We start from the raw sequence: 24,040 nt of genomic DNA on the forward strand, positions 1-24,040 counted from the left end.
ACATCCTCCAACGTATGTCTCAAACTCATACCTCAGGATCAAAAGCAGGACACCATGGCAATTTCACCCTCATACTAGTTCCTATAACCTCACATTTCATGACAATTCTTATATACATTCTTAGAATAAATATTCAGGACAGTTTTTTAATACATACTTGGAAGCAACTCTGAAGTATTTCTGGATGAAATAAAATGCTATCCCAAGAGGCACAAGGGCAACAAGGAACCAGGGAGTAGCATAGGAGATCATTCCAATGGCTGACAGGCAGAGTAAGGTGGACCGGGTAAGAGACTCCAGCGTAGGAGGAATGTGCTAAAGTGAAATGAAAAACATACATAAGGCAAAAGTCACCAGTAGTACCACTATACACCTTTTCCTATAGAGGATAGGGAAAGGGGAATGATACCACTGTGCACTCATTGATATTCTCCTTATATTAGGAGCTTTTATGTTTCTATGGGTCTGCTACTCAGATGTGCAGAGGTTAAAAATTGAGTCAGTAAGTTTTTTTCTAAAGGTCAGTATTTCAAAGATCATGAGGAAATAGGAGCCATTTCCACCTCATTTATATAATAGGCAAGAAATAGAAAATTGTTATTGATATCCCAAATATTAAGAGAAACAGCACGTTCTTTCTCATAGTCTCTTAATTTGCCTTCCATGTTCCCATCACCCTTACATTCAGGATTATTGCTCATCCAAACATTTTAATTCACAGCCATAGTGAAAGCATCCCTTCCTCTCCCTGAAAGCTCTAAATTCACATGTGCTACAGCCAGGATAGAACATCTATTTGTCACATGTATTCCCATATAGCTTAAATTATACCCTCTTTCCTGTTTTGAGCCCCAAATCTGATGTTTTGCTAATCCAGATCTTTCGCCAGAAGAAACCAGTCTGCATACGAATAAATTTAAGAGCCACAATTTCCCACCATCCTTATTCCAATCGTTACCTGCCTTCACTACTAAAAATGTGTGTAGTTTCTATTTTGAGTTTGTCCATTATCATTCCCAGAGCCTGTTTTTGCTATGTCTTTCTCTAGTGAATATTTTAATACACCATTTTATTCAGTAGCTAAGTGAAAATTTACAGCGCCAAGATGTAATAAAACAGAATATATTTATAGGTTTACCTGATCAATGATATTTGTATCAGCAGAGAAGCGATTTAGAATTAGTCCCAAAGGAGTCATATCGAAGAACCTGTTGAACAAATTAAAACCAAAAAGTTACCTGAAAGGAATTCCAGTTTTGGATAAAAAGCCTGGTCAGACAGAACACACAGCTGTGTCCAGCCATTTTCTAAAACCAACCCATAAATATGAATAATATAACAGATCATAATGTCTGCATCCTGACTATCTAAATGCTTCTCTTGTCATTTCCCCCGCCAAAGCTTTTAAGTCTCCTCTTCCAGAACCCTACTGTCTTGCCTCCTGCTCTTTCATCCATGCTCCCTCAAGAGTTAAGATCCCTTCCAAAGATCACAGAATTTCCCTGGCTGTTACTCAACCTCCTGCATAGTTCTGGGCACCACGACTGCGCTGTTTCAGGAAAGCACCATGATAACTGTGTTTGTTATGCAGGCACCCTTTTGGCCATCCTGCTGCCTGTGGGAGCCTGTGGTTATTGTGCGCAGAAAATGTCCCTGACCACCAGAAGTCTGGTATCCCCACTGCTTGACACCATGCCCATTGCTCAGAGTTGGAGCGGGGTGCCCTGGAGCTACAACTGCGTTCAAAGCCATCCTTGACACCCCAGCCTTGAAAGGAGTGCCAGCTGTCTGACACATTTCAGCCAGATAAAAAAGGGTACAGAATTTCACATGTTCTGACATGGAATTTTTTTCCCCTGATTACCTCACTAGTTATTTTCACTTTTTGAGACCTTGAAGGAAACAGGGCAAATACAAGAGCTTTTCACAGGAATACCCTCCCCGTTATAAAGAGGACAGGTTTTGACCATGTAGGTTTTCAGGAAGGATGTTATTTTTGCTGTACCTGATTGGTCCAAGGATGATCTTGTTGAGGAGATTATGGTGTAGGTTCTTGGCTGCTGTGAGGCCCATCCACTCCACAGTCAGAGATGTGATGAGGCAAAGGACAATCCCTGCTCCAGAGAGGATGCTGAAGACAGCTACATGATAAGTCTAGTAAAATGACAGATACATCAATCCTAGAAATAAACACCCACTTCTCTTTTCTACTAGGAAGTTCCCAAGATACCTGGTACCAATGAGCTAGTATGTCACATCACTTATATTATATAATTAAACTAATATACTCTTTGGGAAATAAAAGAACTATGATAGAACTGCAATTCATTAAGTTCACATAATTAGAATATCTCGCAGTTCTAAGATCCCTCAACCTGCTGATGACTACCTTTCAAGACCTTGAAGTGATAGACCTGTGAAGATAGACTAACTGAACAAATACAAAAGTATGCAAATTGTTAGCCAAGAAACTCAGACAGTCAAAGTGGAACCTCTCAAGAATTAAGGCCGTTGAGAGATGTTGGAAAGTTCCACTTTATTCAGTTCAAGCACCACTAAAATTCCCAGAGCAAATCCTAAACTAATCTGCCAGGGCTATAACACATTTAAACCTCCTGAAAGTTTACTAAGTGGATTCCAGTGAGATACTTGTATATGAGTCAAATTTACAGCTATAAGCAGATTGTATTTAAATAGACGACTTTTTTTTTTTTTCCTGGCAGGACATTACTGGACAGACAGTACTTAGGAAAATGGGGTCAGTGACTTAGGTGTTAAAAGATCCAGATGGAAGAGTTTAGTATGAGATTCCTTCCTTTGAAAGTTCAATCATTTTTCTAACCTCAAACATTCTTCTGTTTCAGTTTTGCATGTTTGTAAAGACTGATAAAATTTGAATTGTCTTATCTTTTAGCATGAACAATTCATCAATCCTATATAATAATCAATCTTACTATATTTATCTGTCTTTCCAATCTAGATGGCTTCTAGATGAAGAGCAAATAATTACTTTAGAACATTTTTTCTTTATTTCCCACCCACCCCCCCTCCAAGCTGAAGATATGGCCCACCTTATTTGTGCTCTTAACATCATCAACGTTCCTGACTTCATTTGCATTGTCCATGGATGTCCACGTAGCAAGCCAGTAATCTATGGCCACTATAACTGAGTGTTTCAACAGCTTTGAGAAAATCATCAGAAAGAGCAAGAAAAATCCTCCAGAGGTTAGATATCTCCAGCAGGTTTTCCATGGCATCTTTGTCCTGAGCCTCAAGACAGTTGACATTGTATCATCTTCATCTTCTTCCTCTTCTTCCTCTGTGACTCAGACATTTGATCAAGTTAGCTTGGATTCAGTACTAAGAATTATACCTGTTTTTACTGGATTTGGTTGACTTTTTTTTTGTTTGTTTTGAATTTTAATTTTAATGGCAATATTAAATTTGTTATTTAAAACCAGCAAACACTTCAGACATTTTCATAGACTTCTCCTGTGCTCTTCAAGCAACTCTATAGACTGTCAGTCTTTGACTTCTTACAGTTTTGTTAATAAAATATTTTTGTAAATCAGGTCTTCAGTACTGACTATAGAGACTACGCCTTTCCCAACCTGGCCAACTGCTTTTGTTATAGAGTCAGCAGAGCACTTTGAGTCATATGGAAGGTTCTAGAAAGCTCTTCAAAGCTTTACAACCAGAGGCTCTATTATCTGTTGCATGAGAGAATTCAATTCTCCCTTCATCCAAGTATACTAAAATTTTGTCTATGATAAAATTATAATTGTTCACATTACACTGAAATACAACTGGTGGAAGACTTCTGCTATGGCAAATATATATTTCATGGATGCATAAACATGACATTTATTTTTTTTTTCCAGGTAATAAAAATTTACATCTCACAACCTTGCAGGCTGCATTTGGGCAAGAGAAATGTTGACCTGCTCTTGACAGCCCTGAACCAACAACATTTCCACTCATTTCTAGTTTTGAACATTAAAAATTAATTAGTAAGTGATTTCTTGGAAGTTTAAATTCTACACTTCTTGGGACACAGAGACTTTGTGTACATTCCCTAGGTCACATATGGATAACCTAGAGTGTAACATCAGGTTATATTTCTGTCCTGAAGTTACTGATATATGTTTTTTGATCTGAATGATGTCTGCTTTTTACAGGCATTCTGTGGACTATATGGAGATTTTTTTTCCCCCGTTTTCTATCTTACCCCACAAAGAAGATGCAGGGTTTTGGCAAGGATTTTTTGCACAGACCAAAAGGAGGACCTTGGGAATGACCTCATTTTAAACTCCTCCAAGAATTTAACTGATAAAGTGTACTGATGACATAGTAAGAGGTGTTATCATCTCTGCCAAAGTATGAAGCCAGCATAGTATTTCAATCTCAAGGGCTTTGGGGTCCAGCTCTGCCTATTGTACAGTGATTGGGAATCTCTTCAAAATGGAGCAATCCAGGACCTAAACACCTTTGACTTAAGATGACAATCCATCATGAGCATTGCCAGATGAAACACAAGGCAGCAATAAAAAGCCTGTTAATAGCCAGTGTGTATTCTGCGGTCACTCCAGCCAACATCACCATGATAATCCCTGCAATTAGTGCTCCTGTTGAGTTAAGGTGAAGCCTGCAGTTCACCTCTTCTCTTCCCTGGCACAAATTTACTGCTTGCCAGGTCTGACTGTTCCCTTTAGGCCTGGTCTAGCATCATAGGGAGGCTCTTCACAGGTCTTGTTGCCAGCTGCCAATATCCAACCATTCTGCCCCCCCACCCAACTTTAAAAGTGATGTCAATCTGAATCTGCACTTCTAAAAGCATCGAGACCAGGAGGGAACAAGAAAATAAGCTTGAGAATAAAACCTAAATCTTCTCCCATAAATAATCTCAGCTAGAAAGATAGCAGGTTAACTCCATATCTAAAAAGGAATTGAAAATAACTACAAGTTTGATCACATGATGATATTTAAAAGCCCAGAAAAGACCATTCACAGGTATCCCATGAGGGATAAGGCTACAGGTGATCTAACATTATTGTGCCAATGACTAGGCAGAACTACCTCAATTTGGTTTAATTACAATTCCTACTGTTGTTTTACTTCTATCTCACCCCTCAATACCTCCAGGCAGTATGAGTTAGCAAAGAAATTAACTTGCTTTTTTACACCCTTATCCTTGCACAATGCTTAGAGAAATCTATTGAGAATCCTTTGAACAAGTCATACTATAAACATGTCAAACTATTGGACTTTCCACTGTTATTACCAAGTGTCATCAACATCTTCATGGTTTGTTGCTGAGAACTGTCAGCTATTCAAGTGGAAAGGCAATGAAACATGGTAATTGAGTATATAAAGCAAAATGATAAAGCATACCTTCATCTTCATCTTCCAATTGTGATTTGGATTCTCTGGGGTACATGGCTCTTCTAAGGGTTTTTCTCTCAAGAGTAGTCTGGTCAGCTTCCATATCCTGTCATAAGGAAACTTTTGTTAATTTGAGAGCTTATCTGCCACTGTGGTTTCACCAACAATAAACTCAGAGAGACTTTATTTGGATCATTTAGTTCACACAATGCAAAACCTCAGTATTTTAGGATTTATCTTTCAAAAAATCCTGATTTGTCCATTTCCTTCCCTCTCTCTTTCTTCCTTTCTTTCATTCCCTCTCTTCTGGAATGATAAAAACTTCAAAAAAAGTCTTTAGAGAATCTTAAATTTTCATGGCAATAATGGAATAAAAGGCTAAATGATATTTTATGATGTCTCTTAGTCCATCCATTGCCCCAGCAAAGGATCAATTGTGCACCACATTTCAAAAGGATGTTTGCCTGATGTGTCCTTACAAACCACCCATGACAGATATACCACACACTTCCTAGATAATCTATTCAGGTCTTTAAAGTTCCTTGCAGTTCATGTGTTTTTTCCTTAATGTGTAGTTTAAAACTTGTTTTCTGTCATGGTTTAGTTTTTTTTTAGAAATCAACTGAAAAATATTTCTTTTCAGAAAGGTCATTCTTGCTCAAATGCTCCTATTTACCTTTTCCAATTCTTGATCCTGGCGATTCATCAAAGTTTTCCAGTGTTCATATAGCTCAATATCCTTGTTTTGGATATCCTTTAGTGTCCCTTCTCTAAGCACCATTCCATCCTTCATTGCTATGATCTAGGGGAGAAAGCATGCAACAGGTCTACTCAGCAACATAGATACCATAATCACTGACCTGGATCCTACAAGACGTTTCTCAGTATTGGTGAGATTACCATTATGCAAATTTCTGTGTTCATTTTATTCAATATTTTATTAATATCTTCTTAAGTTTGTTGACACAGCTCATAAACTGAAACTTCTATAAACCATGCTTACCTGTACTTGTAAAAAGCATGGACAAGACATAATAAGTAATAGCTGTATTTGCAATTAAGTCATAATTCTCTGGTGGCTTTCAATCAAGAAACCTATACAAATCATGTAAAAATAAAATTGTTCCTTCTACTATAAAATCTGTATTATGTAAACTGGCAGTTAGCCACATGACATGGAATTAAGAAGGAGGGACTCTATTACAGAGAAAAGTAGTGATCTTATTAAGTGTTACGGTGCTAACTTCAAGTGTATGTTCATCATTAGCAAATCTGCATCATGGTATCTCTTCTCTTACCCAGTCAGCATGTGGTAGATACTGCAATTTATGTGTCACCAGAACAAGAGTCCTCTTGTCTTCTTGCAGAAACTTCAGAATCCCTTCCTGCATTAAATGATCACTTAAATGAATGTCCAGTGCAGAGAATGGGTCATCCTGAAATCAAATAAAATTTAGAAATATTAGAACAGGACACAGATATTAGCTTTATTTCTTTCAAGAGTTTTTAAAATAGAAAGTGTCTGCCATTACTAACCTTTCATCTCTCCCTAATGACTAAGACTTGGTCAGAGGGCTGCACTGCAAAACAGTGAGCTAGAATCCATTGTTCTTCAGTTCATAGCAATGGACTCAGTTAATTTATTGTATCTAGATGTGTCCCGTGCTGGTGCCACACTGACAGTGTGGAATAATCCTAATCAGGAACACCAGAACTGAAATTTCCCATCCAAATTTGAAAATGCCAAGATCCAGAGCCAAACTTGGGCCTAATTTTGATGGGAAACTGGCATGGGAAAGTTAAAGCAAGGTTAGGAACTGTTCTGATTTCCTCCAAACTAAACTTTAGAGGTGTTTGGTCTTCACTTTGAGTGAGTGTGGCTAGCAATAAGACAACATTCAGATAAGGATATTAATATGCAAACAGTTTTTCTCTAACAGAAACCCTTGGTTAATTTTGAAGAAGCTTCAGACAGCCCCTTCATAAGCAGTAGCCTCCTGAAATTCCTGACATGCCTTGAAATTGGTAACAGAGAAGGGAATATTTGTAATAATATGCAGCACTGCAGAAGAGTGCTGAAACCTCAGTCTGTTCATTGCTCAGAAGTAGTTGCATTGTGGTGCTTTCCCTTATCAGAAGTCCTGATGATTTCAGTGGGACTGTGCTAATAGTAGGTCACTACTGAGAGCAAGCAGAAATTAGATAATCTGTTCTGCTTTTCCAGTGTTAATCTCTGTAGGAAATCCCACCTTCATCCGTCTCCCAGTATGTTTTGATGCTGCCTCTGGTGGATGTTTATTTCCTATCTCTGTAATTTGGATTTGGAGTTGAAGACAAGTCCCTAGTTTTCTAAATCTAACATTTTTTTTTCTAAAGCTAAATACAAGGAATAACAGTTCTGTTACTAACTTTGCATGCTCCATGTGAAAAACAAAAATCTTACCAAGAAGACAATGTTGGTGTTCTGATAGAGTGCTCGAGCTACACAGATTCTCTGTCGTTGGCCGCCACTTAAATTAATCCCCTAATGAGTATAATGGATCAGAAATATGCATCTTTGAATAAACATTATGATAGGAATTTGGAAATGTGTTTTTTTACAATTATACAGAGTTCCAATAAAAATAAAAAACTTTGTTAAAATGCTAATCCTGTTGATAAACAAGCATAATCTTCATATAATATCAGAAGAAAAATTATTATTCAGCAACTAATCATGGGTAAATGCAAATTATCAAAAGCTTCTTGAAGCACAGTAGGCTTCTTAGATTAAAAAATGCAACCAATACTAGCATCAAGTTCTGCAAGCAAAATATAGGAGACTTTGATCAAAAAGCCCCATGTGAGAAACAGCTGAGGAAGGAAAAAAGTTTTCAACTTTTTTTGCAGTAAATCCCGGTGAGTTACAATTATTTACCAGGCTGGCAGCCCAATACAGACTACACCTGTCTGAGTGACGTCAGAGAGTGCCTTCTTAATACCTAGTCTAAGCAGACATAAAAGCATTCATATTATTTACCCTTTCTCCAATTTCTGTCTGATCACCAAACGGTAGTAAGTCAATGTCAGGCTGCAGAGAGCATGCATCTGTAACAGCTTTGTACCTATAAAAACAATAAGGTCATTGCAATTATTTAAGCAGCCACTTATTTTGCTAATGCAATAACCTCCAGCTCGAATTCACTGCTAAGTTATTATGGCTCTGTGGTGGCTGGATAATTGCAAAAATAAGAAGGGCAAAATGATTATTCAGCAACTAATCATGGAGCATTGTAAATTAAGCATTGTAAACAATGACATATTATTAGAGATCTTAATTGTCAAGCCTACTTTTTAATGATTCAATTACGTAAATTATTGAGTACATTCCTCCCTATCATGGGGGTGTTTTGTTGGACTCTGGAGTATTTGAAGCCATTTTCCAATAAGTTATTATTGTTCCCCCTTTAGGTGCCTCTTCATATACTTCAGTGTGATATGACAGTAAAAAGTGCTTCTGATCTTGCCAGAACCAGGAAACTATTTGCAAAACCTTGAAATTTGTTGTGAGATTTCTAGGTCTGGGGGGTATCACAGATGATCTGCTAATAAGCAGCTGGAATCAGACGATGAGTGGTGTAATTCAGCCTTGCCCCTTTTATATGAGTGAAGTTAGGCTGATGGATGCAGAAGCTGAAGAATTTGGTCCCTGAAATTTTAGATGCTTATCCAGATTTTGAGATATTTGGTCACTGCTAAGTTTTATTAAGAGGCAATGGAGCCATACATCTTAACAAAGCACACACTGAGAGGAATGGGATATATTTTTAATAACTTAAAACAAAGAGAGTGTTGCCTTTGAAAACATCAGCAATTTGTTTTCCTTAAGTCAAGTCACTTTTTCCACTGCATTTGTTAGCTGACCTTTTAGAAGGACACAAGAAGCAAGTGCTGGATAGACACAAGAGAAGCTGTGCACATCAGCTTTCATACTCCCTTCTCCTGTATTTCTAAAGGAAGAATTAAGTTTATTTTCTTGAGGCACCCCATCTTCATACATGCAGTGCTTTTGTAAAGTGGCTTCTCCAGTAACTTGATCACAGCAGGATTAGCACAAAAACTCAGTGGAAGCATGCCTAGAATCCCTATTTCCAGAGTTCTCTGGTAACCTCAGCATCCATTAAACAAAATGAAAATATGTCTGTATTCTCCAAAGATGGGATTCATCTCATCTAACTTTAGCTGCTTGAAAAATACACATATGGCTTCCACTGTATTTCATGGAGAGCCACTGCCACTGCGTGATTTCTCACAAACATCTTAGACATGCACTCTGGTTAGAGGGGGAGCCTTGAAAGACTAATTTAAAACAGAAACTTTCCTTTGAGATGGCTAAAGTCAGGTTAACTAAATCCACCCAGAGTTAATGTGCCTTGATATTTTTCAGAATCTACAAACTTCCTCCAGAAGGAGAAGCGAAAAACCTCTTTAAAAGAAGCTGCCAGGTGTTTTTGCAAGGGGGTTGATATTTACCTCTGTTTGTTAAATGGGCTCCCAAAGATAATGTTCTCCTCCACGGTTGCGTTCAGCAGCCACGGCTTCTGAGCTGCATAAGCCACTGAGTATCTGTTTCTACTGTAGACAGATAATGAACATTAGTAAAAAACAAAGCACTCACATTATGAAATGTCTGAGAATCAGATTTGTTAAAATTAACCTTGTGAATGTGCATTTATAAAAATACGGGGAAACACACAGGCAAAGCACCTGTTACAAAAGTGAAGGCAAGAGTTTTAAATTAGATGCTTTTGTTAGAAAAGCACCCACTCTCTCCCCTGATGGCAAAATCTACACTCTAGGTTGTATTCTGTTCTACTGTAAATAGCTGGTACCTACCTCAATCTAGTAGCTGCAATTTCAATCCAAAGGCAAATTATAATTAATCTAAATTTTTATATTCTCACAGGAATAGTTCTTTGGAATTTTTTTGTCTAACATCAAAACTGGTAGTGAAAAGGCCCTATTCAAATGACATCAGTACACTTGACTTGCTGCTTTCTGAAGTTTTAGGTTATCTTATGTGGCCATACACATTAAATACTTTTTTCTAAGTAAATGCTTTTTTCCTTTAAGTCTATTAGATCCTCAGTGGACTGACATTATATTGGAAAAGAGGGCAGTTTAATACAGATTGTGAAGGAATCACTGCAACTTCCCAGGTATTTATTAGCCATACTTTAAACATGTCTGAATACTTAATGACATGTGTACAATAAGGGTATGAATGTTCTTTACTTCTGGCTGTTTTGCCTATGTACAGAGGCAAAAAAGGTCATGTAATTTCAGACATTTTTTTGAGATCCCCAAGATGTGTGAGGAAGGAGCTGAGAACTGGTACCAGCTTGTCAATCTGAACACTTATCTTCCTTCTAAGTTGCTTTGATGGTATTGCTTCAAACCAAACATTTGATATAGCTTTGTATGTAAGCATCTAGGATTTGCTATTGAGAGAGAGGGTGCCAGGGTATGAGAAATAGCTGGTTAGAAGCAGTCAGTAGTATCCCCAAAATTTTAGGAGTTTTAGCAATTCAGTATGCACTAGTATGAAATACGTCCTTAGGATTATCAGGTAGCAAATCACGGTGTGGCTCCCAACCACAGCTATGTGTGCCACTACTTCTCTATCATTTATGATGTGGTTTTAGTTTAGTTTGTCCTTCTTTTAAACCTGAAGGCCCTTTCCCTGAAGCCAGGCATGGAGTCACTGCTTGACTTCAGCTGGAGCACAGCCAGTTCCCTTCACACGCTGCGCACCCTGCTCCATCACACAGCTGTCACGCAGGGTTGCAAGCAACATGAAACCCAGTGCTGATCAGAAAACATGCAAACACATGGGAGGGTACACGCAATGATGTATTGTATCTGGAGGCCCTGTCTTGCAAGATATGGAACATGCTGAACTCCCAGTGGTGTCAAATGGGAGCTGGGAGCACTGAACATCTTTCAGACTGGACTGAGGTAGTGGTACAATGGCTGGAGAAGATTGGGATCCACTGTATTTAACACAGTCTTCAGTTAATCCTACGGTAAATGATTATCAACATGGTAAGAAAACACAAAGATGGCTGAAGGGCACAAAGATGAAGGTTTGAAGAAATTCTGAAGAAATAAATGAGTATATTATGATACACTAAAACAGAAATAATACCTTCTGGATGCTTCAAAAGAAGGTTCAGTTTCATTTACACTGTAAGTTATGGTAAATGACATTTAGTAAGCAGGAAAAATAGAGAATAACATTTTGTACAAGCTTTATATACAGGGAAGCTGGAGTTAAGTACGTATTTTAAGAACTCACATCACTGAGGTTTTTTGTTCTTAAAGGGAAAATAAACAAGTTCTAATTATATAACTTTTCTAAATACAACAGTTTCCTATCTATAGTGCATAGTGGATAAACAGGCAAAGCTATGTTGTTAGAAAATGTATTAAAAATTAAAAGTGTATTGTAAAACCTACTAAAAATGAAATTAATAATATTGCCTGCGTATATAAAAGGTTCACAAGCGGTAAGTTAGCTTCTCCACACAGTTCTACCAGTGACCTGCAAAAGTTGGTAACTACCCTAATGTCACATTTCTCTTGGAGCAAAGATAAGCTTTGCACATATGATTTTGCAAGGTGCAAACACTTTTGCAAATACAACACACTTTTGAATCAGAACAGATTTTCAACCTGTTTATAGCAGTAAGGCTGCATCAAGCCATGCATGGCACTATGACACATAGACTTTTCTTCTCAACCTCCACTTCTTAAGGTTCATATCAATGAAATACATTTTGAAGAACATGCAATGTCAGTAATGACATGAATGATTTTGCAGCTCCCTCTGTTAATTTACTTATTAACATGTTGAGGGCATGGAATGGCAGCCAAAGCAGTTCTGGACCAGCGATGGTGCTCGTGTCCAGGCATGGCAACACATCACTGCAAAGTGCAAAACCTAAAAGAGTAAGTTTATGCCAGATAAATGGAAACAGGCATTAGAAGGGACTAGAAAAATTATATTAATGTGTCATGTGCCTGACTTAAGCCTCAAACAAACAAATCCTTCAGATGAAATATGTTACTGCTGAAACAGAAATTTCTGCTTGCCTGCTGGGATACCAGTAACTGCAGCCGCGCTCATAAGCAGATGATCCAAGTCTGGCAAAGGGCATAAAAATTCTTATAGCAGACCCCTCATAATGCCAGATTCACATACTAAATATCTTCCCAAAATGCCAGAACTGAGACATGTTGCTTTCTGTGCTACACATCAGCTTTCTAACCCCTTTGATAATTCATGCCTCCTAAAGTGTACAATCAGTGTGTTTCCTTCGTACACCTATCCCCAGAGAAGATGTTACATCAGAAGTGAATAGGCCCTGTTGGTTATCTCAGAAGGGTCAGAGACATGAATTGAGGCTCAAAACAGACATTGCTTCACCAGAGTTGGTCCCTTATTCAGCAGAATCTTCCAGTCTTCTCTACAATGGAAAGAAGTTACAAGAAAGCAAAAGATGGAGTCTAATAAGAGATTAAAAAGACGTCAGAAATTAGATCAAACCAAACAAAAAAGAAGAAAATCTAAATTTCCCCTATTAAAAACCTCCAAACTTTTATCAGCAGAGAATTGCAATGGTAGAGAAAGGGATAATACATTCCTGTATAGGTTTGGGAGTGACCTGTGAAGTAGAATTTAACAAAAACTGGGCACAGGCCTTGCAAGACCCTTTGCAATTCAAAATTAGATTTAATATGCTTGTGGTTATAATCAAATAGATTCCCTGAATAAGCAAATACAAATTTTAGGATCTCAACATCTTAAACTCTTCTTCGTTAGAAATTTCATTTCATGCTTAGCTTGACAAATACACTTTAATTCTTCCAAATTCTGAGTGAGATTTCTGTGAGAACTCATGTTCATTAATAATCTCATGAATAAACACATGTAAGACCTTTGCTGAGCTAGGATCTTCACAAATAAGGGGATTAAGTATTTGGTCTTGTACTTCATGACCCTACTGAATCTGAAAGAGTGATGCAATTGCAGGGCATGGGAGTAGGCTGAAACTGAAGCTCCTGAGGCTTCTAAAGAGATTATTTTGTTTGCCCACTGGGATTAGTAAACTTTGCTCTAATTTCTTTATTTATTGAAATGTGGGTATTTATACTGATCTTTATTCTGTACTATAAAATATACATATTCCACAAAATGGGGCATGGTGAGTTCAGATCTGAAATGGTAGGCAAGACCAAACTGATTAGATTGATTAGATATTTTTATAGGATTTTGAATATATAAGATGATCTGTCAGAAGTGTATTTAAATCAAAGTTTTAAGGAAAAGTCAAAAAGAAGCCTTGATGAAGTTTGGACAACTTTTATGCTAACTCTGGATGTTTTAAAATAGACTAATGCATATCTAATGAGGCCCAGATTCCCTCAGCCTACAAAATGAAAATGGAGGAGAAAAAAGGGATACAAATTCTCTAGGATATCACTGTAATGACAGAATGAACCATTTCCTCTGCTAATATAGACAAGAGATTTGAGGCAGGACAAGGACCCAGCAGCTACACAAATTCTATCCAGTAGTTCGGAGGAATTTGTTCCCATCCCTGAAACCAGCTATAGCAGTACAGTGACACTAGTAGCAGAATTTGGCTGTGGACATTTATCTGGCTGATCATTTATCCCTTCAGTGCCTATAATGCCCTTCATTGTCTTCTATGAGCTACTGTGGTTGCAGCCTTTTGGTAAGCAGCTGTACTTGGCAATCCTTCTGATGGAAGCACTGACTTTTCCTATTTTTTCTTGAAACCTTCCACAGCTTGAGGGCAGAACAGGCCATTTGGGAGAATCTATGTCATAATTCTTGTGTTTTGTGTGCTTTTCACTTAGTACACAACAACTTGTTTGCACAGAAACCAGTTCAATGTACAGAAAATGTATACCAAATGAAAATGAAGGGCTTCCACTTAGCCACTTTTCTTTGCTTGGCAGCCTGAGAAGATGGTTCTGATTGTTCCGTTTGGTGTGGATGAGGGGAATACATATGTCTGCATATTCACCACGTCTGTCCCTGTATAGACTTAACAGTTGATAACTCAGATATGAAACAGGCTCAGCTGAATTGCTGCATCCTGATAGCCTCACGCTTCAGTGTTTAAGAAGTCTCCCTAGCTTATTTCTCACTGGAAAAAACAAAAATCCAGCTCCTTGTCTAAGGTTTGTAATGTATCTGAGACATGTCTCATGTAAGTGGGAAGAACTAAGATTTGGCCCATAAGATCTGCCCTGGCCAAGATCTCTTACAGAAAGATATGTAATACCCTAAGGTCCCAAATCAGCGACGACCCTGGCAGCAGGACATACAGCTCTCACTGCAGTCAACCACAACAGCAACAGGGTATTCAAGCCCCATGATGGGCTTTCACAATGGTGCATCGCAGGATTAGCTCAATACAACTGGGGCTGAAATCTTATCCATCATTATTATTACTGTGTTGTTATACCTGAATTTGTTGGTGAATTCACCTCGCCTGTATTTCATCCCTGGATCAGTAGCTGCGTTAGTCATGCATGTGGAATCACATGGAAAGGGATTTAAGAAAGTAAATAGGACCTTTATTATGGTTTTGTAAAATAAAGGATCCACTTAAATACCTGAAGTATCCTTCCGTATTCATCTGTCTGTCAGGCAGTCTGAAATTACCAGCAAAACATAACCATGTTTGCATCAGCTATACCACGGTACTAAATTATAGTTTGCAATGAAAAAAAGTCACTCAGTAAGGCCCCAGATGCTTGCTAAAACCTGACTTGCCTGGTTATGTACAGACTGCTAATCAACTGACAATATGATCGTAATTTCTCTTGAACAATATGAAACTTAAATAGTATTTCATAAATTTTCCCTAGTTTCTTGCTAAGATTTCTCATTTTCTCTAATTTTCCTAAGATTTCATATCTTTCTCTAGGACAAATTTCAGTCTTTCTCAAATATATCTTTGAAAACAATTGTGAGAATAATTTCAAGGTACACTACTCAGTCCTTGACTTCTCCTAAATTACTCAGGAAAAAAAAAAAAAGCGCCTGATTGTGAGGTCAAAATCTTCATTATATGTCTTAAAGAAATTAACTGTGGTAAGTCACATATTCTTCTTCCTTCAAAGCTTAAACTCACATATAATTAAAATAAAGTTAGTCTTGCCTTGGCTCCAACTGTACCTGCTACTCCAGTGAGATCATATGTTTAGAATAGCAGATAGTGAAATATGGCTAGAGAACAAAAAATGCCACGCATACTAGCACAGAAAAAGCAAAAATATCCAGCTTGCAACATTGCTGTAAGAAAAAGATGACAAAGGAGGTTACTAGTCAAGGGATGGGGCAACAAAATATTGGTGTCTGACAAAATTCACCCTGTCTCCTCAAAAAACTAATTAACAAGACTTTAGCATGGTAGTTTTAAGGAAACAGAACTGATAGTTAAAATCAAAGAATGAGTCTTAGAGTTACAGCACATCCCTTTCCTAGCCTCTGCCCTGCCTAGGCTGGAAGAGTGGCTGTTGGCCCACTTAGTTTCTGTAGGAAGTTCTCTTTCACTGGGGCTGAATCCATGTGGATCCCGAGGCCTGACCTCACTGGCAGTTCCCTCTTCAGCAACAGCTTCTTCACAGCCTTTACTCTTGAGGTATTCGGTGTCCTCAGGCTGCTTTCAGAATATATTACTGTGAAGAGTAACACTGACTTCCACAGGCAAGGCTTGGGCAGATACCAGGGAAGGGGGAAAGCATTGTTCACATGTTATTATATCACTTTTTTTTTTTTTTTTTTCCTGCTAGCAACAGCAGCATCACTGAGTGGGAAATACAGCCTTTCCTGTATGCCAGTATCCCTTGACTGAAGAAGCTCCAACACGTCATGCTTTCACTGATGCGTACAGTAGCAGCATAACAATGCTGACTTCAATTATAGTGAGTATTGACGCCTCTTTGATAACAAGAAGACTGTAAGTTTTCTATCTGGGTCATTTGCTAGGGCTAATATATTAGATATTAATTGCCAGACTAGCCTCTTTCCCTTCCTGAGTCAGTCTGCTCTGCCTGCTCTGAACCATGACAAAACAGCAATGAAAATCCTTCATAAGTTTGCAGGTGATGCCTTCCAGAGAGGATCTGGGTTATAATAATCATTCAACATGCAGTTCTGAGACATGAAGTTTACATTTCTCTCAGCAAATCCCAAGTACCCCCTTCTTAAATGAATACAGCAATTAGTATCTAGATGAAACATACTTGCTCCAGTGAACTTTTCCCTCCAGCGTCTGCATCTCTCCCAATATAGCAAGGAGAAGTGATGACTTGCCACAGCCAACCTGACCCACAATCATTGTCATCTGACCTATGACAATAATAATAACAAACACATATTCAAAAAGAAAAAAAAAACTCCAACACAATTCTACTCAAGCCCACGAGGTCCTGCTAGATCCAGTTCTAGATCCAGCACTTGAACTAGTTGGTCAAATTTGTTAGCATCCACTACGTAAATGGGCAATATTGCATGTATTCATCTATGGAAATCTACATTAATGGACACTACAAGTACATACTAATCTCCAGAGGAATGAGACTATTGCTTTGACATATATTATCATACATTGCGTGGGACTGTGTTACTTTATGGAAGTTATTTGGGATCAAATGATATAAAGTGGGGAGTGATTATTCAGTCTGGGGTTCCATGAAAATTTGGGCTAACCTAATAAGTGACTGCAACTGAAAGAAGATCCATTACTCTTCTCTGCTTTGCTGTACTCCCCCTCCACACAAACACTTTCTCACCTTCAGTCCTACTCTGTAGTGTCAATGGTGCTTCTCAGATATTCCCCTAAACTGACTGAACTCACTAACTGTGCCAACTAGTGCATATTATCAGGTAAGTTTCTTGCCAGCTGGGGAGTTAAGGGTCTTATTCCTTCCAAATGAGGGAAACTCTTTGACTGGCTCACCCAGCTTGTGAACCTGTGGCCTTAGGTTGTAAACTCCTTTGAGCAAAAACCTTCTGCTGCTGTTGTACCTGGCACTTTGTACATGGCCAGTACAAAGAAATGTTCATCCCTGTATAGGACACCTAATGCTACAGTGAAACAAACGATACAGACTTTGGGATTACTTAATAACTATGTGACATCTAAAATGTGTCAGCCTAAAGTAATAAGCTATTTTAAAACTAAGCACTTTATAGGATAATAAAATATAAGACTATTTCATAACATGAAATACCAACAGACAGTGTTAGGAAATTTACAGCATTAATAATAAGAACAATGACAACAATAATAATAATAGAAAATAATAGTTGCTACTTTTCACACTTGTTATGTAAGGCTTCCAAAACAAATCAATGCTTTGTAAACCTGGGAAAGTCCTAGCCAAAAGACATTGAGGATGCAAGTAATTACAGGAGGCCAGCCGGACGAAGAGAATTTCATTGAAAGAGAAAAACATTGAGGATTTCTTGACAGACAAACTGCATGAGGATCGAGGAATTTTCTGAGATGAAAATAGTTGTGAACAGGGAGGCGACTGTAATGTCGAAGAATGGCAGGAGGAGTATAATATTTGGGTGTCCCTGTGCACTCACTGGTAACCACTGCTGGAAATGAAACACTGAATTAGATTGACCCTTGGTTTGAACAACCCTTGCTCTGGAGTTCTCCCTCTTTCTTTTTTTAATTTGTCTATTAAAAATAATAATTTTCTTTTTGAAATATTCTTTTTCATATTTGTTCTTACTCTTGACTTTGTCCCTACTATTATAAAACTATATATACTATATAGATATATAAAAACCATGTGATCTTTTGTTTATTTATAGTACCTTAGGTTAATGATATAGCTATATGACCAATACAGTTTATGACCTTGTATACAATTTTAACCTTCATTTTTTTCCTATAAAAATCTAAATGTGTGGTTTTGTGATTTTCACAACATCAAGAAATGGAATTAGTAACAATTTGATATTATATATTTCATATTTAAAATGTTCTTTCATCCTACCTGTTGGGATTCTAATGTTTATGTTTGACAATGTAGCTAAACCACTTCCCCATGAAAAGTATCCATTGGTCACCTACAAAACAATTACCACATGTCAGATCCATAAATATATGAGGGGGGAAAAAATAGAATGTCTAGTTTGCATTTAAAATAAATCTGTGATTAATAGACATGGTGAGGTATGCTCATACATAAAAAAAAAAAAGCAAGTTACATTACTAAAGATTGCCAAAATCAGAAAAGTTTGTGAATAAGAAAAGTTATATATACAACTATATATACTGTATGAAATGCAATAAAGGGATCATCTTGAGTTGAACTCTACCAAATACTTTCATTCTGTCAATATAAGACTAAAGACTAAGAATAATGATCACAAGACCTCACAGGTGACAATCTAAATAGCATAGCTTATCAAGGAATGAATCATTCTGCATAATGTGATATATGGCCACTTGTGAATGTATTCTTAAAGTACAAATTGAATATTCACAAGGTGAATATTCACAAGACATAAGAAAAATGTTCCCCAGTTGACCCTGGCCCTTTCTGTGCATATGTCCTTTGGAGTTGACAGGACCATGAAACATTCTTTGCACTGAGCACATATGTGGGGAAAAGTTGGATGCCATGACTTAAAACTGTGTCATAATAAATGGCACATCATAATAAATATAAAAAAATTACTCAAAAATTCTGATCTTGGTTCTAAGAGTGAAAGAGAAGTGCATGAGGGGAAACTTTAAAAAACCTATATTAATTTCTGCATAACAGACCACTTAGGTTTTGTTCCTTCAAACTCATGATGCATCTGTTTCCTGTGAAGATAGGGAATCACTATAAAGACCTGGGCTGAAGCAAATTCTTCTCATTTTATTTTTGGCTAAAATGGTAATTTATTTAAGGTCTTGTTCTTGAAATGGACAATTTGCCTTTGGAAAAACAGCATCAATTGGGCACTAGCTGTTACTATTGCAGGAAGGAGGAGGACCTGCTCCTTGTAAAGAATGAGGCAATGTTTTCAAACAACCTTGATTGCGATATCATCTATCTCCACAGGACGTGTTTGCTTCCTTGCTGGCTGTTCACAGCTTTCAAGCTGATACCTCAAGGGCTGCCTCCTGTTGATGGCCTTGGTGTGCTACATAGTGAAACAAAGAAAGGAGAAAAGTTGGAATTCTTAAGAGGGAAGCATTTGGTTCCCTATAAAACAAACAATCCATTCCCTTTCTTACCACTGTTCTAGGTTACAGAAAGAAACCAGTGCTTTTCAATATGTGTGATAATGAAGACACACTACTATGATGCATGTAATGTAATGTTTAAAACACCTTTAAATGAAACACAGGAAATACCTGATTTTTGGTTTCCCATGCATAACCACCCCAAATTTCAGCTCTGTCTTCCTCCTCAAACCACTAGATAAATCTGCCCTACCTGAGGCAGCTCCAAACAAAGCTGTGTCAGTAAAAGTGTAGTGACATGCAGAGTTACCAGTCTGGTCCTTGGAAGCAGAATAGCTGCAGGAGCGAGAAGCATATCAAATTATCTTGTGCAGAGTCCTTCGCTAATGCATACTAGTGATTTTGGAGCCAGCTCATTCAGAGCTACCTGTGGTATTTGTAAGCACCACTGTATTGACCTGAATTGGCATAATCTTAATAATTCATTATAGCTGGGCTGTATACAGTGACTGATTTAACCCTTACAGATATTACCTTTATTTTCCCTCTCCCCATCATCTAGACTTTGTCTGTCTCTGTAGGGTTAGGCAAAAGGTGGACTAGAGAAACAAAATAAATGCTGAAAGAGTTTAAATTTTGTTTTCTTTATTGTAACTGTTAACCCAGAAAAAACAGAAAAATGTTGGTTCATGTTCACAAACTAATTTAATTCAGCTCAAAATAAAACTTATTTTGTGTTAATCCTTTCCTTGTGTTGTCATCTTTAAGTTTCAGTCACATTTCAAATTAAATAACCAGTCTGAAACAGCTGAAAATCTTTTCCCAAATCATCTCTCTTGTTTTTTTTTTCCCTTAAATTTTACTCAAATCCACTACATGTTTCACAGTCCAGAAACAGCATTTTGGAATTAATTCCTATTTCACAAAGTTTGTTGTTTTTGTCACCTCCAATTCTGAATTTCCCAGAGCAGGAATTGATCCTACCTGTATATGCCCAACAAACAATGGGTTGTCCTGGCAATATACAGTATAATCCCCATAACCACAGGAAATGCACCTGGGCCTTTTATAAAAACTGAGAAGGATGAATTTGAACCATGTGTAAATATGATGGTGCGTTATGAGGTTTTTATTACTATTGGCACTTCAGCAATGCTTAAATGTGTTTGGGGACCCTTCATGTCATAGAAATACAGGATACCAACATAGAAGAGGCACAACTGATCAATATTAGGCTAGAAGCCCAAACTCCTGAGTATGGGGCTGTATGGCCCCTCTGCTTTGAAACTCAGTGTCATAAAACAGAACTTACAATTCCTGTGTGCTTCTTACAGGATTCATAAGCTACAGAGCTGTCCCCACCTCTCCAGCTGTCATCTCCAATCTCATCACTCAGGAGAAACTCATTCAGCTTCTGTACACTTGAAAGAAAACAGGACAGTAAATAACGCTAGGTCTCCATGACCATATTTCCATTTCTGTGCAGCCCAGCCAGCAGGATGTATCAGAAATGTTCCAAAAGAAGTTCATGGGATACTTTTGGTTTCTTATTGGATGATCTGCCACCCTGATGGCAAGTGAAAATTTATTTATGTGGAAGAAGGAGAAGTGAAAATAATTAAACATAGTACTGGTAGCTGGGAATGAAGAGGAATGGTAGGCATGTGAGTGCCACTAGAGCTCTGCAGGAATGGTTTCCATCTTGGCAGGCTTATCTCTTCTGTGCCTTTCTCATGCCTACACACAGTCAGGGTGCATAAATGAGTCATTCGCCCACCTCCATCCAGTGAAAATGCCAATGCACTAGGTGAATCTTGAACAGAGCTTTTGCATACACTGCATGCAAACAGTACTGACTACTGCACAAATCGGCATGGCCATGGCCAGCCTTGGAGAAATCCAGCAAGAGCTCTCTTTGCCTGCTTCTTAAAATTGTCCCCTCAGAACTACAACACACGGGTGCAATTCATTCTTCATCACAGAAAGATTTGATTCTCTTTCTGCCTCTCTTCCTTTCAGAGTGCTGTAAACACCTGGATCTTTATCATTCTGGAGAACAAAAAACACCCACAAAATCACCCAGTGGTCATGATGGAGATATGCTACTTTGCAAAAACTAAAATCAAGGTGCGCTGAGCCAGAGACTGAGAAAGCAGAAGGACATATGACTACAGACCAGTGATTTGAACAGTAATCTGAAAATGGGAAAGTAGTTCTGTTTCAAGGCCTGTCTGAGCATTTCGTATGAGATTATCAATACATGTTCAAGCCACAAAGTACTGCTATGTCAGTCATTATTTCCTCCTGCCAGTAAACCTGTTCCTGTCTCCTCTTTTGAAAGGAAAATTTATATGTCTAACTCCCATATCAGATTTTCAGTCTCACATAAATGCATCAAGCAAGAATTTATCTTCTTGTAGAAGATAAGGGACTTTGTTCTGATCATCTGCCTAAGACATCAACCATTATTTCACATTTGAATAAGGACAGGTACCCTCAAAAGAGAACTACTCTTTAACATAAAATGGAGATTATGACCAAAGTAAAAGCACTTAATCATAGCACAAATGTGTGCATGTATTTGATTTATGATAGAGCCATGGAGTGGCCAAGCACGCATTCTTCATTCTTCACTTGGGGGGACATGATGGTCATGGGAGAAAGATGTTAGCAAATAAGTTTGCCAAAGGGTAAAGTTTGTTTTGGCAAATACCATCTTTAAATAATGGCCTGAGGGGTGGCCAGCAGCGCTAAGGAAACTGTATGCACCATTTTGATATTAGGGCTATGATAAACATAGTGCAGTGATATAGAAACTGGGATGATTTATAAAGGAGACTTGAGATTTTCGACTAGTCAGAAATCATTTCAACCATAGGGAAAATCTCTCATGTGGTCCTGCTGCTACTTTGATAAAAATAAACCCTATTTAATTTTTTAATTTTTTAAAAGTGAGTATGGTGCTGGCAAATGACAGCTGTGATGCCTGAAGTCCCCTTGACTGCTATTTGTTATTATTGTTACCCACCAAAAAGAGGCAGTGGCAGCAGCAATGCAATACCTTGCCAACGTGCCTCAGTCTTGGCAAGAAGGATCTATTTCTGGATGGGAAGGTTAGTTAGGTTTTCACATCCTGCTAGTTCTTGGCATCTGACGTGTTACTGCCAGTCAGGTGTCAGTTTGTGCCTCTTGGGACATCTTGGCAGTGTGTATGTCTACATAACTGCCCCATGACCATGACTCTTTCCATACAGACCACTGATGTAACAGCCAAAAGTCTAAAATTTGACTTACTACCAACCAGCTCCCTTGAGGTTAAGTGCTCTATAGCCCAGCACAGAGGAAGATGTTTTCTTGGACTATTTGCAGAAATAAATACTTGGAACATATAAGTTCCCAATGAAGAACACATTTTATGAGTTCCTTTTCCTTTTTTTTAAAAAAAACTTTTTCACTTTATGCCAACTTCCTCACTGTCCTGCCATGCAGATCCCTAACCTTCACAGATAAAACTCCCATGGCCATGCTTCCTCTCCTGCGTCTCTTTACTGCCATTCAGGGGGACACCATTTCCTCTATAAGGAAAGTCTCGTAGGGCTCAGTTTCCCTTGAGTAACTAGACCTTCTGTGCCCGATGCTCCTCCATCCGCTCTCTTTCCTAAGAGAATCTATGCTAGTGCTAGACAATGAGAGGTAGGACAATACCAAATTCTCACTTAAAGCCCAAAGCACTTATTATGGAGGTAGAGTTAAGCCAGTAGCTCTTCCTTGCATCAGCAGGGCCAGTCTTGCTAGATAGCTTCACGCCAGTCTCTCTCATCTCCCTCTGTGTTGACAAGACCCCAGAAGAGTACTAGGCAAGAGTGATGGTGGGTGGCCATACTGTGAGAAGAGAAGCATATTCCAAGGAAGGATGGTCCAGCTCTGAAACTGATATGCTGAAGTTGGTGAAATTATGAAAAGAATGGAACATTTCTTTGTATCATGCAATAAAAAGAAATGGTTACTCTGATTTCTCTCACATTTTTGAACATTGGAGGCCCACCTCTAAATCCTCTTCCACGTGAGCAGGTAGAAACATTTTTCTGTAGCACCTTCCCTGCTGTATTACTGAATGTAGGTGTTCAAGAGCTGGAGAAACTAGAAGGGCCACTTACCTTATGATAGCCTTGACTGCAAAACGAACCACAGTGGAGAGCAGGAACAATGGTGTGACCAGGATGTGAAACAAGGACAGGGAAGCAAAGGCCTGAGCAGGCTGCAGTGGCTTGTCATTCGTATATGCGTAAGTCACAAAGGTCTGTCACATCAGGAAAGAGCATGTCAGAATAAGGACTCTTGAAAAAGATGGACAAGGACAGCAAGCAAAATATTTTACT

At 38.2% G+C, this 24,040-nt stretch overlaps 1 protein-coding gene across 3 annotated transcripts in view; it reads right to left on the reverse strand.

The window, feature by feature from the left end:
- The window catches only part of ABCC9 (ATP binding cassette subfamily C member 9), an 86,125-nt gene that overhangs the window by 21,289 nt on the left and 40,796 nt on the right, over positions 1-24,040 (reverse strand). For 2 of the 3 annotated variants that reach the window (XM_042795483.1, XM_042795484.1), the window contains 17 exons: positions 23,819-23,961; positions 20,974-21,082; positions 19,508-19,618; positions 18,478-18,550; positions 16,708-16,813; positions 15,073-15,111; positions 11,570-11,608; positions 9,895-9,996; positions 8,402-8,486; positions 7,826-7,906; positions 6,681-6,818; positions 6,059-6,184; positions 5,392-5,488; positions 3,072-3,319; positions 2,006-2,154; positions 1,139-1,208; positions 158-315 (listed from right to left, as the gene is read on the reverse strand). In XM_042795483.1, coding sequence (XP_042651417.1) covers positions 158-315; positions 1,139-1,208; positions 2,006-2,154; positions 3,072-3,319; positions 5,392-5,488; positions 6,059-6,184; positions 6,681-6,818; positions 7,826-7,906; positions 8,402-8,486; positions 9,895-9,996; positions 11,570-11,608; positions 15,073-15,111; positions 16,708-16,813; positions 18,478-18,550; positions 19,508-19,618; positions 20,974-21,082; positions 23,819-23,961 — 1,874 coding nt within the window. The remainder of the gene's footprint in view (positions 1-157; positions 316-1,138; positions 1,209-2,005; positions 2,155-3,071; positions 3,320-5,391; positions 5,489-6,058; positions 6,185-6,680; positions 6,819-7,825; positions 7,907-8,401; positions 8,487-9,894; positions 9,997-11,569; positions 11,609-15,072; positions 15,112-16,707; positions 16,814-18,477; positions 18,551-19,507; positions 19,619-20,973; positions 21,083-23,818; positions 23,962-24,040) is intronic. The other variant, XM_042795485.1, reaches the window with a different exon arrangement.

The sequence above is a fragment of the Tyto alba genome, unplaced genomic scaffold (assembly GCF_018691265.1).
Source record: "Tyto alba isolate M040663 unplaced genomic scaffold, T.alba_DEE_v4.0 Super-Scaffold_21, whole genome shotgun sequence".
Taxonomy (NCBI): Eukaryota; Metazoa; Chordata; class Aves; order Strigiformes; family Tytonidae; genus Tyto; species Tyto alba.